General features: G+C 39.4%; 1 protein-coding gene across 1 annotated transcript in view; it reads right to left on the reverse strand.

Annotated features, from left to right (window-relative positions):
* The window catches only part of grm8a (glutamate receptor, metabotropic 8a), a gene marked incomplete at both ends in the record, with an annotated part of 304,303 nt that overhangs the window by 79,828 nt on the left and 210,538 nt on the right, over positions 1–13,937 (reverse strand). Inside the window, one exon of the mRNA XM_079263525.1 lies at positions 12,016–12,153. Within this exon, the coding sequence (XP_079119651.1) occupies positions 12,016–12,153 (138 nt within the window). The remainder of the gene's footprint in view (positions 1–12,015; positions 12,154–13,937) is intronic.

Here is a 13,937-nt window from a genome sequence, read left to right on the forward strand (position 1 = left end):
CCTTGTGCAATGACAACTGGCTTCAGGCACTGTTGACCAAGCTGCAGTTTGTGCCAATATGGGAATGGCATGGGTTCAGTTTAAAACCCCAGCATCTGGGGCTATGAAATGAAGAAAACTTCAATCAGCTTGACATTTTGTGTGAAAGGGACTGTCCAAAAACGCCTGAAGAACTGAACAAGTAAATAAAAATGTTTCAATAAAAGTTAATAACAGTGGAACTCCTCATTATTCAGAGACCATTTCTGCTGACTATCATTTTGCTGTCACTATGGCAAACTTCCGCAGTGGTGGAAAAAACATTTATCACTCCTTAAACAAAGGAATAAACAAAAAAATAAAGATCTTTAACTAAAAACAATTACATAAATAATAAGGAGCTAAAAAAAAAAAAAAAAAAAAAAGAGAAAAGATTGTAGTCATTTTGTCATGGATCGAATGCCGCAGATGATGTAGAAGGTCCTGAATTGAGGACTTATGGAGATGAATGAAGGTAGAGAGATGGTTTAATTAAACATAAAACACTACAGGAGGTGGAGCTGTGGGAACTGAAACAAGAAAAGAGCAAACTATGAAAACTGAAACATTAAGACCTGAAGAAGAGCCTGAACTAGCTGATGATTAGCAACAACAGCAACAAACCCAGAACACCTAAAGGAAAACCTGGAGCATGTTCAGAGGGGCTGATCACACGACAAGAAACAGGTGTGACAATTAAAGATCAGGAGCAGGAAACAGGAAGTACAGCTCGCAGAATACACACGGATAAAACAGAAACAAGACAAAGCTCCAAAATGGCAAGAGAAGCAAGTAGACAGCAACAGATCTCCGAGTGCTTCACATCAATCTGAAGCTCTTTTAAATGCGTTGAGTCAGAGGAGAACCAAGTCTGGTTCTGGAGATCTGCAATCCTGCAACTTCTAGATGCAACCCTTGTCCAGCAAACCGGAATCAAATCGCTGAATCCCTTCATCTGCAAATCCTCCAGCTCTGCGGTGGCCTTTTACTTTTATTCTAGATTTGATTCATTTTTATTGAGCAGTGTTTGTTGTTTCATTGTTCAGCACTCGTGGCAGCTGCCGTAGCAAAGAAACGTGTTGTATGAATAAACTTGAACTTAGTTACATGCCTTTCATTTGACTCAGGCTTGTTAGACAACGTTCGCATCCAATCGTTGAAGGATGGTAGATTTTAAGCACCAAACTTTGGCGCCCCTGCCTTAAGTCACACTTATTTCTAACCTTAACAGGCTTTTCTTAGTGAAATTCTTCTTAGAAGCACGGACACATCTTCACAGTTCCATGACTGGTAATGTTTGTAAAAAAAACAAATCAACGCTGCTATGCTATTTTGCCTAGTTCAGTGTGGTCTGCACAATATCTCAGACTTTTTATAATAAATAAGAAAGTAGCTCTGTAGGATCTCAAGTGCAAAGATGCTATCACTAATGAGGTTGAAGTTGCAAAAATATGATAATCTCTCTGACCCTGAGATTCTTGTTGATCCCGTTTATGCCCTCCTATGCCCCTTCTTTCCTCTACATTTCATTCCCTCCTCAAAGCTGCTGTCAGACAACAGCCAGAATGTTTTCTGTTCCATAAAGAGCAATTTGCAGCAGAGCATCACTTTTCATGAATAATGCGATTCCACTGACATATGTGGCTAATTTACAATATATTACATCTCTACATTATTACTGATATATATTACTCCTGATAGTACACTCAGCAATAAATTATTTATTAGTCATTATTCATATTTTGCTGAATCATTGCCCTGGCATGGCCCAGCTTTGCTCTCTAACTCTTCACGTCTCCATTTCTTTTTCATTTCCTTTTGTCGTCTTGCTCCTTTTCTTTCTTTATTCTCTAATTTTCACTTGACCGAATGTCTTGTTGGTGTGACTGTAGCAGGAATGTGTTATTGTATTCATGTAAATAAAATCGGAAAAGACAAGATGAGGTTGGAAAATGTGACAAGAGGGCTGGGGAAAAATATGAGACTTGGTAGCCGGAAGGGTGCAGCTGTTCTCATGTCACATCAGTGGAGCAGAACTTGTTCTTTTCCAGCCTCACACAACATTATAGATCAATCCGTACATGTGCATACAGGATGAGTGACCATATTCAGATATGGGTGTGCAGTCAAAGATTAATGCAGACACAGAAGTGCACAAATATGCATGAAAACCTGACATTGCTGCACATTTTTACAGAGATATCCCTAGCCTCACACACTCAGGGTAGTGGTGTAGTAATAAATTTGACCAAGTCATAAAAACGGCAGCTGTATAGATCTCTTTGCAGGATGTCATCTCCCTTTAAACATTTCAATCAACCCTTAGTGGTCTCTATAAAATCCAGGTAAAATCTAATCAAAATTGTGAGGGGAGGGGGTGGTATTTTCATAGCATATGTCATCGTTTGTTACCTTTTTTATAGCATTTAATCTTCACTCGTCAATATTTAGGAATGAGTCAAGATAGATAAACCCTGATTTGCCAGAGACAACACAAAGACAGAAGACATTTCTGGATAACAGTCTGATAAGATCTTATTCAAGTGACATAATTATAGTGGCAACCAAAAGAGAGCCCTTTTTAAAAACATGGAGTCATTTCCTATTGGTGATTAAGGAAAACACTTTTTTTTAAAAAATTTTTATTTTTGAGGATTGTTATTGTGTCATTTTAAGAAAAGGGAGAAAAGAAGTGAGGCGAGAAACTTGTCCTTGGTTAGCAGAACTGACGATGGCATGCATCACAGTTTGTACAGAGCCGAGAGCCTTTTATGTTGCTCGCGTTCCACTGAGCCTTCCTGCAGACAGTGTCTTGCTTTGGTGGGATTTGAAGCAATCATACATGCTATGCTTTTTTTTTTTTTTTTAAACTGATCACCTATATGGGAGATGTGACGACCAGATCAAAACCTTGAGATAGTTTCTTGCAGCTGATGAGGTGTGTTTAAGGGTTATTTTGACTTTTTTTTTTCTTCATACAAACACCCACCATCTATCCATTTTATTAATGGATTGTAGTACAATTCTAAAAATATTGAATAAAAAAATATTGAATTTTTTTATTTTTTTAAATGTTTTTATTATTGAATTTATTGATAAAAAAAATATTGAATTTCCCTTTGGGGATTAATAAAGTATTTTTCATTTTCAATTCAGGTTCGCAGGAAGCCTAAGTGTATCCCAGCAACCACCGGGCGAGAAGCAGGGTTGAATTAAATCAGTTTATGGTCTTAACTTGAACTTTATCACTTTGCAAGTTTATTTAACTTGCAAGCATCTGAAGTTTATTTCTGCAGTAAGAATACAGGAACAGTTATGCAGATAAAATGATACACATGCCCCCTAATCATGGAGAACGTGTGAATATGCATGTACTTGTGATGTGTGCAGAGACACTAATACATCCCAATGGTTTCATTTAGACATCTCACACAGATGAGGTTTATCCCAAAGCATCTAAGTCTTGCTCTGTTTAGCAAGACTGCATCTCATAAATCAGACAACAGCATCACATTTGTGCACATTCACACGGGGAGCAGTTGGATAACTGTGTCCTCCACAGAATACCAAAGAAAAAGGATCATTTCACTGCAGGTAAATGACGCTTTATCTCACCTAGTGAAAGCTTTCCCTGCAGCGAGCCGTCAAGCTCTGTCTGTGATCTGTGTGTCCACCCCTGTCCATCTCTAATTGTCCATCAGGCTCTCCGTCTGTGTTTGTCTCCATCTATCAGTCTGTTCAGCCCTAAAGCCTTTTCACAGGGGAGGGAAGAGTTTATTCAGCCTGTGAGCCTAATAACTTCCCTTCCCCATCGACCTCGTTAGGGTATGGTCTATTTGCAGCGAGCGAACAAGTGTTTGTACGCAAGACTAAATGCATGCTGAGCAAAGTCAGGATGTAATTAACTCCTGAAACGGTAGTGTACATCGCAGCCGAGCAGATCCCATCACTGGCGTGGGATAGAGATTTTGCATCTTCAAAAGCGCTAGTTTTGCTGAGTAAGAAAAGCACTGCAAGTTCAGAAAGCAAAGACGAAAATGATCGCTTAGTAGTTTTTAGAAGATAAATTCCCAATTAATAAAAGTCTGTAACGTATTAATTATTTAAGTTAAACTAGGGAAATTTAAAGCCCCCTGTGAGGGGGGGTAGGCATTTGATTATCTTGGATGTTTTTGCCTATTAGGAAGGAAATCATAGTCTTTATGAAGCAGCAGCAAAAGAAACTGGTCTCGGTAATCTGGCACATCAGTAAAAGTAGCTTGCAGAGTTAAAAGCCAGAGTGTGAGAACTTTTTTTTTTTTTTTTCTCTCAGAGTTGGGACCCAATATACATTCGTAAGCACAGTTCTCACCATGGTGACCATTTTGGATAACTGCACCTAAAGATATGCCTCACATTTTTCTTGTGTGTGGTGTGGTGAAAGCAGTACACTGAATAAAAGTTGTCAGAGAACACACACACACACACACAAAGAGAGAAAACTGTATAAAATGATGGAGCAAGTTTCTACTTTAACAAATGCATTAGGGAGGATTGGAAACAAGTAAGGGTGTCACAGGTATAACAGCACCACCACCTTTTTTTTTTTTTTTCCCGGGCTGAGATAAAGTCTTTGATTTGTGTCAATCTCAGAAAATCATCAATAAGGTTAAAAAAAAGTATAGTATAACATTGCAAAGAAGGTCATTTAAAGACACACTGCAAAACTTCTGCCATTTTTTCCATTATGCATTCCCTATCGATGGCTAATTAGGCTTCCATCTTGCATCCTACCTGACCCGTTAGCTCTCTCCAGCCAGCAAAAGACAATGTTACAATGATTCTTGTTTTGTCCCTTTCTTTTTTTTTAATCTGCTTGTGCTTCTTTGCTGAATCAACAATGGTGTGTGTTCAAAACAGCCGGTTTCTTATTTTACTGCAAAGCAAAACGTCACGTCACAGATGAAAAAGTTGTATAGTATGGTTTTTCAGCCTCGGGAGGCTGCTGAAGAGCAGAGGCTCTAGAAATGCACCTGATAGAAGTCACTGTGTCATCAAACAAGTCAAGAAGATTTTTAAGGTTAAGTTACAGAATGCATCTTTAAAGTGTAAAATATTATTTTAAGACTCATGGATCATGGAGGACAATGGGTCTTTTCAAGACTAAGGCTGAAAACTTTGTGTAAGATGTTTGATCTTTAGGGCAGCCCTGAATGAGAAATTGCCATGCCATTATAGTCAGAATAGTCACATGGGGTTAAAAGTACCTTGGAAAGCTATTTTCACTGAAAACAATCCCCTGTGGCTTCCTGGGATGTAAACTGAAACTCTGATATACAGGTAAGAGTGAGGCACTCTGTACAATACATAAGAAAGACTATGCAGCCTGTCATGAGAGACAGGGGCAAAAGCTGGTGTTTGATCATACAGAGAGACGTGTGAATTCCACATTTATCGTACATGTAATGTACCATAAGTGGAGAGGTGTTTATCAAAAATTAAGGAAGCCATTTGCTAACATAAGGCAGACTTTTTTTTTCTTTTTTTCCTCAGAAGGTAATTAGTTATTCCAGCAGGACAATGTCTGACCTCATTCTGCACAACAGGGTGGCCTCATTGACACAGTCTGAGCACTTGATTTCCATCTCCTACTGAAAACACTTGGTGCACTTGGAGAAATCTGTAACAATAACAGATAGTTGAGCAAATACAACGATATTTAGCAGGAAAGGATGCAGCTTCTTATGCAAAACTCACGTAGTGAAGTCAAATCCCTAACAAAATGAAAAGTGTAAATAAAGGGAAGGCTAAATGGTAAATGTGTTGGTACAAGTGGTTTCCTCTGTGCATCAAATTTAGCATCTGCTTATATTTGGCACACATAATGAACTAAGTAAGGACAATGAAAATCATTTTTTGACTTTTCTTCGTTCAATAAAAGTTATAAAGAACGAACAAATTACAAATTGCAGTTTCCAGTACTTTTTTTTAGATATAAATTTTCCCAATAAGACAAGAAATAAGAAATAAGAGTTTTAAAGGCCCTAACACCATTGCTCTGCCTGCATTTGTTGTGTATCTGTATTTTGTACCAATCTGGACCCACATTTAATAACTTCTATACTTTGCAATCATTCAGTTTTCTGCATACATGTAGTTGAGCTTATGTAGGACACAATATTCAGGTATAAAGTACAGTTACAAAATATCTGTTACACAAAATGCATAATAGCTCTCCTTTAAAAGATAACTTTCATAATTCTGACTTATTTACAAATAATATATGAGAAAATATAACAAAGTTGATTTGCTTTTGTGACCATGTGAGCAATTCAAGCTGCAACTAAGAAAGTATGCAGGTTCCAGGCTCAAGCTACGTATCTGCAGAGGTTTGTTTGGTCCAGCATGACCCAATAAATATTACATGTAGTAAAATTAAGCCATGTCGTGATGACATACACAGAAACACCATATGGAGTTGTGAAAGAACAACTCAGACATTAAACACATTTAACCAGCAAGCATTAAAAGCTGCCATCACATCATTTCCAGCACAATCAGATAAACACGACACACTGTTTGAAACTAAGTTTTTCCTTATCAGCATTTAACCTTGGCTAATTAAAATGCAGCTGTTTGAGTCAGACAAGGACATTTATGTACAGTATATATGTATGTACTACATGCTCAACTAAACCTAAACATCTCAAGGAGTTCAAACTCTTTCTGCAAGCTCGCAGGACTGAGACAAAGTCTAAATAAAAGGCCTGAAAGTTGAGTAAAGATTGACAAAGAAAGATCACCAGAAAGATAAAGTAACCCCGAGAGTGTCATTCGCAACCCACACTGACAGAAACAAAAGCCAAGATTGGAAGAATCTCACTTCTTCTTCTTCTCAGGGATCTTTAATTCCTCTGTGTGTACCTGAGGCTTACATCTCCTGTCACAACAGATGTTGTTCACCAGTGGACTAGATCCACTGATGTGCTTGGCTGGAAAGGCGTGCAAGCAGGCAGTGTGTGTGGATGTGCTTCCACACCTGTTTTTCCTTTTGTTTGTGTGTGTGTGTGTGTGTGTGCTTCCATGTGCGATCCTGAGTTTGTCTGTGTGTGTGGGAAACACAGAGCAAGGATGTGATGATGTAGAGATCAGAATGAGTCACGGTTTGATGAGGTTTTGTGAGGAGTTATGAATCCGTCCTGCAGCGCATGATTACACACAGAAGGAAGCATGACGGAAGACACAACTGTGACAAAGTCATTGCGTAAAACACAAACATATTTGAGACCCAAATAAATGAAAGAAAAAAAAAGAATCAACAATAGTCATATTCAGTGGGTGGTCTGGCAGGTAGCAGTCGCATGTAGATCGCGTGTGTGGGTGAGAAAGGGAGGAAAATGGAAGCTTGCCGACAGAACATACACCTGTATCTTTCGAGTGCTATGAGTAATGAACACAGCTCGTGCACTAGTTTGTGATTTTATCTGCAGCCGCTGGGAACACGAGTGCATGTGAGCACGCAGACTTATCTGTGATCAGGTGTCTGCCTCAGTCAGCTTCCCCTCAGGCATCAGTTTTACCTGACTGCACATTTTCAGCAGAACAGACTTTTACTCCAACATCTGAGTCAAACGTCCGAGCTCGAGTGCTTATGAGCCGTTTCTGACAGTCATGGAGTTCCCTTTCTACCGTGTGAGCTACTTTCTTCCTTAAAAATGAAAATCATGGATGTTGAATAGTGTATTTGCGATTGTCTAACAACTACAACACGGTATTTTATTGTGATTTTGTTATTTGTGTTGTCTTTTATGCTTTTTGACTCCATCTGTAATGCTTTTAATGTTTCATGTAAAGCACTTTGGATAGTCCTGTACATGAAAGTTGCTATAAAAATAAACTTGCCTTGCCTATATGTGTCATTCTCATATTTTCATTATGTAGCTGTTTATGTCAATGGCACAAAAATGAAGCAAAAACATGCAGATTAAAAGCAGGATTTTAAGGCAAATTAAATTAATTGTTTTCATTTCAAAGAAATGTTGACAGAGACTAAATATTTATTTAGAGAATAATCTAAAACTCGGTGAAAACTAATTATTATTTTCCGTTTTTAAACATATATTTCTAATTAGGGGCAGAACTGGCAACCTCTGAACTGCTACAAACAGATAACAGGACAAACATTTCCATCAACATGAAAGTGCTTGTTTTCTGATGGGATTTAGTTTGTCAGTATTAATTTTTAGACCTTCATGATTTAGTTTTCCTCATGGGGATCCTCACATTGGGGGCTTTGCCTGCCTGGTCTGCAGGATTCTTGCAATGGACGGTTAGGGGTGCACCACTACAGCCCTATGGGTGTAGTGTGGACCCCTGGCTACTCCTGGTACCCTCCATGATAAAGCACTTTTTGTTACTGATTGCATGTCATGTGCTTTATAAATACAGTTTTGATTGATTGATTGATGATTATAAAAGGACCACATAGTGGAAAGAACAACAGCACAATAGCGTCTTCTATTATAATGCGTCATTCCACTCAATCCTTGTGTACGTTTTTAGGAAGTGGGGACAGTGCTATGCAATATTCAAAGGAGAAGTGACTCTAATCAAACCTGGTCATATATTTTACTGATGGTCTAAGATATGGAGGGATGGTTTGCATTCATGTATGCACACATGCAACAGCTTTTCAAGTTGTTTTTCAACAATTTGCAGGTGGAAATTCAATTTGCAAGCCATCCTATTTATCAAAGCTGAGGTGCAGAAAGAAATCTACAGCTATAAACGTGTGAATACCTGGTGAGAAAATCGCTTCAGTGCCATCAGCAGTAGGATTTTTGGCTGTGGTGCAACATCTTCTTTCATGAAAACATGCTTTACATGGCGGGGACTGCATTAGTGACCATACCTACTGTATATCGGGGTCTGTAATGTAGCATCTGTACTGAATGTGTAGTTGATACTGTCATGCTACAACTTTAACACACAAATGTGGAAAACTGTTTTTAAAAAGCTGTGCTTTGTTACATCAGTCCACCAAGGGCAGCGGCATCTTCTCTCATGCAATTATGGACTGTTGTCTTCATGACACAACTCATAGCAAGACCTCCTTAAAGCAACACAACATTCCAACCCTAAAACTCGTCTGACATTCATTATACATTTTCCTGGGGTGATTGTTGCCCTGCAGCCTCCCTGGGCAGAGAAACCACACTTCTCAACTTTTTATTCCACCTTAGAGAGCCGCATGACAGCTGTGTTTTACTTTACAGCATTGTGTCACACCCCAGCAACTGATTATCAACACACTGGTCATTTCAAACTCGCACTGAAACTGATTCAGAAAAGGAACTGAGGATGTTATCAGAGGAAACCCTGAAGAGCAACACAAATTTGCCTTCATTAGGAGGCGGCAATTTGCAAAAAAAACAGCCAAAGTTCAGTTGTGCTGCTTTCAGCAACGGATCAGATGCTTTCTGGAATACATTCAAACACTCAGTCAATAATAATTAGGCCTACTGCAGATGTAAGGTCACAGATTTATTGCCCTGTGGCTGCCCACCATGACATTCTCAAACATGGATCCAAATGCAAACATTTGTAGGGATTTTGAAATAACCATACATTTATTTTTAAAGTTTTTTTTTTCTTCTTAATAAACAATCACAGGATCTACTTTCTTCATGTTGATGCAAACCCATTGCTTTATCTTTACTTATATAGAGTTGTAATAATACTGCCTCATAAACAGTACGGAGCACAAAGCCGATTCCAAAGATGCCTTTTTATGCATCTGACGCGTGTCTAAACTCCTCCAGTTAGAATCTCTTGTTATAACACAGTGTACGCTGTTCAATAAATATCATAAATGATGATGACTATGTTAGAAATTTGGTTAGGTTCAGTAACTCCTGCCTCCTTTTCTCAATCTGACTGAGATTTATACATCTGTCCAGTCTGATTTACTGTTTAAATGTTGTTGCATTGATTATCACTCAATTGTTCAGCTGTAAATTAAACATCAAAACATGAGTTTCCAATTCTTGATAGGTCTTTATGTACACTTGCTGACACCATCTCACTTCCTATTTATCTTTTTGTCTTACAGCAGTCGCATGCAATAATAACACCCACTTCTACATGCTCCCATCCTCTGCATCACCACAGCGACCTTGAGCAACCAGCTGCTGATTGGCTTTCTGTTGATGATGTGAAGGCTGCAAATCCCAGCAGTTGGAATTAATGGACTTTGTCGCAGGAGGACAGGACCCCTTGACACGTACACACACAGATGCAATGGTTAGTAATAGACGTCCAATGGGAGTCACAGCCCTTACAAACCTAATTATGTGAACTGATGGCAGGCATCAGCTGGGGAATACTCACATTGCCACACACATAAACATACAGATTCGATCAACTGGCACCCAAACTGCAGAGGTCATACTAACAAGTCATGTCCCGTGCACTGCTAAATCTACCCTAAGTATGACACTTATGAGCTGGTGACAAGTGTGGATGCTGTGAATGTGCACACACACACACTGACACAGGTTTTCTTGCAGACATTGGTTTGCAGTAAAATATCTTCACATGATGGAAAAATACAGGTGAAAACATGCAGATCATGTAAACACACTAGACAACAACAGCAGGGAGTTGTTAAAGACAAACCAAATTCACATGTCCATTTTGTGTTTTTGAAATCACACACACACACACACACACACACACACACACACATAAAAACTTTCTCTCTTCAGGAAATGGGGAAGGATTGTTTGTAAAAGTGGTTATCCTTGTTTCAAGCATAAACATGGATTTTTCTCAGGTTCTTTTCAGAAAAGAAGCTTATCATAAAAAACAAATATATATAATAAAACCCTTGTCTTTTTTTAAGCTACAAGTGTTCTGTTTTGATGCCCTGGTAAAGGATGAAGCAGGTGAGTGATATGGTTTACACATAAACACCAGAGATGTGTGCTATGCCAGTAGATCAATAGTTTCATCTGTTGACTATACAACTGGATTTTTACAAGTCACCAAGTTGATTTTCTTATAAAAAAAAAAAAGAAAAAAGGCTAGATCAGCACAGTTACTCATTCTGTACATGACTTGCTCTGACAAGTTGTGTTAAATGTTTTGAAATAAGCAGTCTGCAAAGTTTGGCACCTCTGAACGTATACCTGTCATGACAAAGAAGTACTAAATCTGACAGATGTTGAATTAACATCAAATCTTTCTTCTACAAATGACAGTAAGTCAATATTGGTTCACTTGTACAATTTACTGTGGGCTTAACTCATGGTGTAGAAGGAGAGAATGGGAGTGGTCACAGGTCAGGAAAAACACCAACATCCTTCTCACCAATGACACACTCCAGCTCCTCAAGTGTGTCTTGAAGGGTTCATCGAGCAGAAGCGATATAATCCCTCTGATGTGTCCTGTCTGCCTCAGGGTTTCAACCTAGCTTATCATCCATGACCCCCCCCCCCCCAAAGGGGCAGTACCTAAGAGTTGTTCTAATCAAATGCCCATAATATCACCTTAGCTGATTCCTTTCTTTGTGGAGGACCGGCGGCTCTCCTTGAAGCTCCCTCTGGATGCTTGAGCTGCTTACGCTGTTCCTATGGCTGAGCCCTTCATCCTCCAAAGGAAGCCAAATTCAGCCACCTGTATTCATGGTTTTATCCCTTTGGTCACGCACGACTCGACACTTGTGGCCACTGGTAAGTGGTTGGAACAAAAATGGGCCAGCTCTTGGGTTCAGCACCCCCTTAACAACAACAGACCGGAGCAACACCCACATGCTTTTAAGGTGAACTGGCCGGTCTGAAATGTCTTAAGCCGGGTTCTATATTGCTTGATAAGATACAAGAATACACTTTTTACAAGGTCAAATAATCTTTGTGTTCATTCGTCATATCTGAAAAGAAGATTTCTTTTTCCAAAAGCTGAAAAACCGTCATAGAAATGCATCTCAAACCATGGCAAAAGTCAAGTGTTGAGCCTTACCTGTGCATTTCTTCAGGCTCCCAGGCTTTTTGCCGTGCATCCCCAGCTTGCAGTTGAAGTTTTCCTCCCAGAACTCGGCAAACCAAACATTTCTTCTGTTGTTGGACAACGAACGGCTTCGGAAATACCGGTCAAAAGCTGCAATGAAGACAGATGGGGGAAAAGTTAGAGACATAAAGTGAGGAGGATATTTCTTAAGTCATTCATAAGGAAGACCGAACCAGAATCACTCTGCATAAAATATCAGGCTTCAACACTTTATCTTGTTTAACAGTGTAAAATGAAGCATGGACTAGTGTTCCAGGGGTTAAGGGCTTCGATTCAACCAAGCCTGACAGCACAGAAAAAGTTTGATGTTCACAGTGGTGTAATACACACCGACGCACAGAGACTTATGTTATGAATAACCCGAAGATGACTGAAAAGCCATTTTTGTGGAGCGTAACGAGATATTGAGAGAAAGAGGAGAAAACATTTTAAATGCAACTTTCACAAGAGCTTGGCTGCTTGTCCAATTTAATAACTTCAGAAAAAGAAAGAGACACGGACAAAAACAATTCCCCACTAACAGGAATGGAAATGCATGTCAGCAGCTGGCAGGATGAAATGATGAGACGGGCAAAAGACGGAGAGACGAAATAAAACTCCTTGTACTTGTAGTACTTTGTTCACCAAGCTTATCCAGGGAAATTAGGCCTTCCTGAAGAATTTCCATTGTTCTTCTGGAGCCTACATGCACAACTTGACTGCAAAGAACAAAACTCATTTGCCAACATAGTAGTTAAGCATCTGTAATATCCCATGCAGGGTGGGGAACCATCTGATTGACTCAGACACCCTGTGCCATGTCTGACTCGGTGTAAAAGCTGTAAGAGCTGCCTTGATTGATCACGTCTACTGTCACAGAAATGGGTTCTGTCTGTACCTGTGCTGCTTTGCTGATAGATCGACCACTGGGAACAGTGGGTTCCCGCCCTATGTAGCTCGACGGGAAGCACATGTCGTATGGATCAAATGCCCCTAACTGTGAGAACAGATGTGATGCACATAAAAATTAAAATATGGGCATCAGTGATGCAACAAGCCTCCACGGGGAGAAAAAAAAAAAAACGGTTGCCACCAAGTGGGTACTTTTTTGGAAGCAGAGTTTCTACAATTAAAGGCTACTTCTTTAGTTACTTTCACTTAATAAACACCTTCTTCTTGTCAAATCATCAAGTCAAAGTGTTTGCTTCAAGCAGTGAGAAACAATGATCTATACTAGCTCAGTGTTGGCAAAAGATGAATGAGAAAATAGCAATGCATATTTCTTTCAATTAAAAAAAAATCATTTAAAAGTAATGGCAAAGTATTTTGTGATGTCCACTTCTAATTGGTCTCAAACTCAATCCCTCCTCTTAGCCGCATCACTTTACCATCCATCTGCATTTTGTGGCAGTACGGTGCCACTTTTCATGAAGGGATCATTGGTTATTTTTCATCTAGCCATCATTGGGGGGGAAGGTAATGGAGCTAAAAGAAGGGTCTGGGATTGACAACTATAACAGTATGACAGAGAGAGTGAGTAACAATGTTCTGATGAAACAAATCTGCATCCTGGCAGCCACATGAATGTTACTCTGACCCTTGTCTCTTATCTGAACATTTCAGCAAAACTGGTAGGAACACTCCCTCAGTAGCAAGCTTCCAAAAGAGAGATCAATGGATCACCCAGAACCTGCCTGGGAATAGCTCAAAAGAAAGTAAAGTGGTTCACCTGGCCTCCTAACTTCACAGAAACAAATCTGATGAGCTCTGATGGAGTCTGTGGAGTGTTAGCTCAATCCACAAAGGGACCACTCCACAACCAGAAGAGTACCAAAGAATATTTTGCATACTGCCCCACACTGGAACCAATGCAGGGCAATTCAGATTTTTGTGTA

The sequence above is a fragment of the Telmatherina bonti genome, assembly GCF_933228915.1.
Source record: "Telmatherina bonti genome assembly, chromosome: 23".
In the NCBI taxonomy this organism is placed as follows: Eukaryota; Metazoa; Chordata; class Actinopteri; order Atheriniformes; family Telmatherinidae; genus Telmatherina; species Telmatherina bonti.